The 4,223-nt window shown below is 31.5% G+C and overlaps 1 protein-coding gene across 2 annotated transcripts; it reads right to left on the reverse strand.

Annotated features, from left to right (window-relative positions):
- Positions 1-318: 318 nt before the first annotated feature.
- On the reverse strand, positions 319-2,275 carry LOC118034471 (uncharacterized). 2 transcript variants are annotated; one of them, XM_035039770.2, is made up of 2 exons: positions 2,156-2,275; positions 319-1,415 (listed from the first exon to the last, which is right to left on the reverse strand). In XM_035039770.2, the coding sequence occupies exon 2, from the start codon at positions 1,222-1,224 to the stop codon at positions 727-729; it is 498 nt and encodes a 165-aa protein (XP_034895661.1). In that variant the 5' UTR covers positions 1,225-1,415; positions 2,156-2,275; the 3' UTR covers positions 319-726. The 2 variants fall into 2 exon arrangements, with proteins under 2 accessions (XP_034895661.1, XP_073260015.1); XM_073403914.1 differs by having other exon boundaries at positions 2,080-2,233.
- Positions 2,276-4,223: the final 1,948 nt, after the last annotated feature.

Raw genomic sequence — 4,223 nt, forward strand, 5'->3', positions numbered from 1 at the left:
TGCTCAGGCCCCTAAATTTGACGATTTAGGTTTGTGGGAGGCCAGCATATATACTTTGTAATTTGAGAGCTGGGAATCGTTGTCTGGATTGTTCAACTTGACCACGTATATCCTCTATCTTGAATGTGATGTTTCCTCCTCGAATCAAGGAAATAAACTTCTGTTCGAAGATTACAGGAAATTTGCTGCCAAACTTGTTTGGGGTGTCTTCAACCATTTTGGCGGCAGATATTGCCTCCCATGAACAGAGATGAAAAATTACCAAATATTAAAAAGCACAGAGAAAACCAAATACGTAGCTCATACAATGACCAAAAAGGCAAGAAAATAGATGTATTGTTGAAATATATAATGCTAACGGAAGTAAAATCTATGACACTAAGTTGAGTTACCAGGATTCTGGGACCAAATCATCCATAGTTCAAAATAACAATTGTTAAAGCATCTTGGCCGCTTCTAACTGTTATTCCCCCTTCAAAGAACACTAACTATCTTTAACATTTTCAATTTGCTCACAGCAAAACTAGATCTTAATTTCCACAATTCTCTATTGCCTTCTTTTTCTAAAAAAAATTCGCACCAAAAGAGGCACATCTATGCAAACATCTCCTTTCTGGCAAAAAAAGGAAAAAAATCAACAATCACCTAATCAGTTGTTTATTTATGGTCACCAGAGCTCTTCATTGCTTCTCAATCCATCAATCCACAACTATCACCGCTTCCTTTTCAGCCACATTTGATTCTAATTTTTTTCGCTGCCTTTTCCTTTAACTCATTCACAGCTTCTTCTTTGGCAGCCTTCTCTGCCTGTAAAATTGGCTCGTAATAATCGGCATGAGCTTCCATACATTTTGTCAAGGACCGAGTAACCTCATGGCACTTCTCCACAATATCCTCATTGCTATCTTCTGCCTCTTTAACGCAATCCTCCCATGCAACAAAAGCATCTTTGCACCCACCTCCCTTCATGTACACACAGAACCCGCACTCTCCTTCCTCTTCCTCTTCCACTTCTTGACCTTCATCTCCATTGGCATCAGTGGGTTTCTTTGATTGATCTGATGCTTCAGGGGTTTCAGTGGCAACTGAAAAACCTGAAGAGGGCAGCGGAACGTTTGATGAGGTTGTGGATGGATTATGATTCTGGGAATTGCCAGGAATTGATGAGCTCGGCGATAAGTCGGATTTATTAGAATCATTTCTTGAAGAAGAGACACCTCCCATGGCTGCTTAAAACCTTGTGAAAACCCTTAGATAAGGCTCAGTAATTATCTAGTGGATATTTATTTCTTTTCTTTCACAAGGTTTGGAGGAGGCACATTCACTCACACAGTGAGAAAATAAATAAATTCTACTAAACTAGAAAACAAAAACTGAACCCGCACAATCTCTTGTACCTAAATCTCCTCTGAAACCTGAGAAAAATTGCACAAGTTTTCATCATCAAATCAAATCTAAACCACTTAAAAGGCTCACAATTAAAAGGAATACGAGAAGATTCATAAGCATTTGTCTACATATTGCCTTGTTTACCAACAACATCATTCACTACAAGCTAAAACCTATCAAACAACTAAAACATATCACCACATCCAGAGAAAATTGCATCTCAAGAAAGATGCCAGGGTCTTGGAACTACACACTCATCATGTTTTAGGAACAAGAACCACATCTAACTCACTTAAAATTCAAGTTTATAAGTTTAAATCCATTCACACACATGAAGAACATCGCCCAAGGGGGTAATGTAGATCATCAGAAATTCAAAAGATTCGGGAAGCTCAGCAATACAAGTATCGGAAAGCGATGATCTTTTCGGTAAATACTTTGTAGGAAAATTGCATCAAGCAATAATTGAAACCGGCAAAAATTTACACACAAACATACACATGCGGCACTAAAATAACAATCTACACTACCCAATTTTAGTTCAAACTGGTGGGGACTAAGCTTAAGCAGTGTCTTGGGTCTGCAAAACCCAGAAAACATGTCACATTCCAAGGTAAGAAAACATCAACAAATTTCAGAAGAACAAAACTTTAGTACAAGGAGCGGTACTAATTCCTCAAAAATGACAACCTGCAGCCAATATCAGGAAAACTGGTCTATAACCCATGTCAGTTAATCAAAGCAGAAGATTAGGTCGCATACTAACCGGCGGTGTTTCCCGGCAATTCGAAGTAGTGGAGGAGGTTTAGGGTTTTTCGGTGGCGGTGAAAAAGGATTGTAATATTGTTAACTTCCTGGTGGCTTGCTATTAAAAACAAGCACGTGCTGAAATCATCGTGCACTGTGCACTGTTGAATTGGGATGTAGGTGGCAACAATCCGGTTAATGGGGGCATCTTGACAGTGTAGTTTTAATTATTTTTTAAATAATATTTTGTGTTAAATTATATGTTAATTTTATTTTTTTTAAAATTATTTTTAATATTAGCATATTAAAATAATTTAAAAATATTAAAAACATATTAATTTGAAATAAATAAAAAAATAAAATAAAAATTAAATTTTTTCAAAAAAATTTTAAATTACAAAAACAAACAAGTTTTTGGTCACCCTACTTTTACTTTTGTTTCACTTTCATCCTTTAATTATTTTTTTTTAAAATTTCACGTAAATGGTAGTACCTGGGAAAATGGAGCTGATGCTGGGACCTTTTCTATTTTTTAACGTCTCGACTCCAATTTTTGCAACGTCGTCTATTAGAGTGATAAAGTGAAGAGGGAACTTTTTATGGTTGTTAATGTGGCTCCTAGTCTTTCATACCTTAAACACATTTTTGCACCTCTATATCCTTTTCTTCCAAATCCTAAAACGACCCTAGGTTAAGTGCTTGAAAATATTTTTTCCGATTAAAAATGAATTATTTAAATTTTATTTTTCCAAAAAAATTAAAACATTGGAGCTCTTAGCTCTTCTAGAAACCAAACTTTCAAAAAAAAAAAAAAATCCACCATAATATCCATTTCATGACTTAAACATGATTGCATTCTAATATTCAAGAGAAAAACTCGCAAAAAAAAAGAAAAAAGAAAACAAAAAAAATGAGTACAAATTTTTTAAGAAAAATATATAAGGAGAATGAAATTCAAAAAGAAAAAGAAAAAAAAAAAGGAATGATCCCAAATAAATTGAATAGTAATTAAAAGAATGAGCATTGAATTTGAAAGATTAAAAAATTATAGGAAGTGAAACTACAAAAGATTTATAATTTAATAGATTAAAAAATAATAAAAGGTGAAATCGAAAAAAATAAATAGAGGGCTAACATAAATAGAATCAAACTGAAAAAAAAAAACTAAACTAAAAAAAAATGATAAAAACAAATAGAAAAAACATTAATTTAGAAGAAAAAAAGAAGAAGAAGTAAAACCAGAAATCCTTTTAAACCTGGTTTAATATCTAAAAATCATATCATGTTAAATCTTTAACTCGAATTTAATTAAAAAGCTTAATTATTAACTAATTTAATTTTAAACGATAAAATTAATAAAAAGAATATTAATAAAAATACATGTAAAAGTATAACATCCCTTGCATAATCATAATACGAATACACAAGATAACTAGTAGTATGAATTTTTTTATCACAATCCTGGGAGAAACTCATGTTCATCCGATAACACCTTCCTTAATCATCAACATATATATTTATTTCCAATTCAATATAAACACAAACGATTAATACTAATGAAATAAATAATCATTGTCATTACTGCTTTTACAAGAATAAAATATTAACTTTAACAATTCAACAAGTTTTTTTGTTTTATTACAATCTTTCAAAACTAACATGCTTATTGGAAAAAATGGAAATCCTACAGCTAGTTGGGAACTAATAAAATCCTAGACCTAATAAATTAATATGCTAGTTAGTTTCAAGGAACACTTGAAGAACTTGTAAAAAACAAGCATATTTTAAAATAAAAATAACAATTATAACATCATATTATAGCATAACAAAATCCACAAATCCCACGGTTTATTTCAACACTCCCTTGATCAACATGAGATTTTTCACAATTTTACATTCCTTGCCATAATATTTCCCACTACTAGCATTTAGTACTAATAATACATTACACGAGCCATGTTTGTTTTTTTCAAAAATATTTTGAGAAAATTAAAATTTTTTTTTATTTTTTTTTGTTTCAAATTAATATTTTTTTTAATATTTTCAAATTATTTTAATGTGCTGATATTAAAAATAATTTTTAAAAA

This window comes from Populus alba, chromosome 13 (genome assembly GCF_005239225.2).
Source record: "Populus alba chromosome 13, ASM523922v2, whole genome shotgun sequence".
Classification (NCBI taxonomy): Eukaryota; Viridiplantae; Streptophyta; class Magnoliopsida; order Malpighiales; family Salicaceae; genus Populus; species Populus alba.

Coding starts and splice junctions, on each gene's coding strand:
- LOC118034471 (XM_035039770.2), bottom strand. CDS start 1,224: ATGGGAGGTGTCTCTTCTTCAAGAAATGATTCTAATAAATCCGACTTA.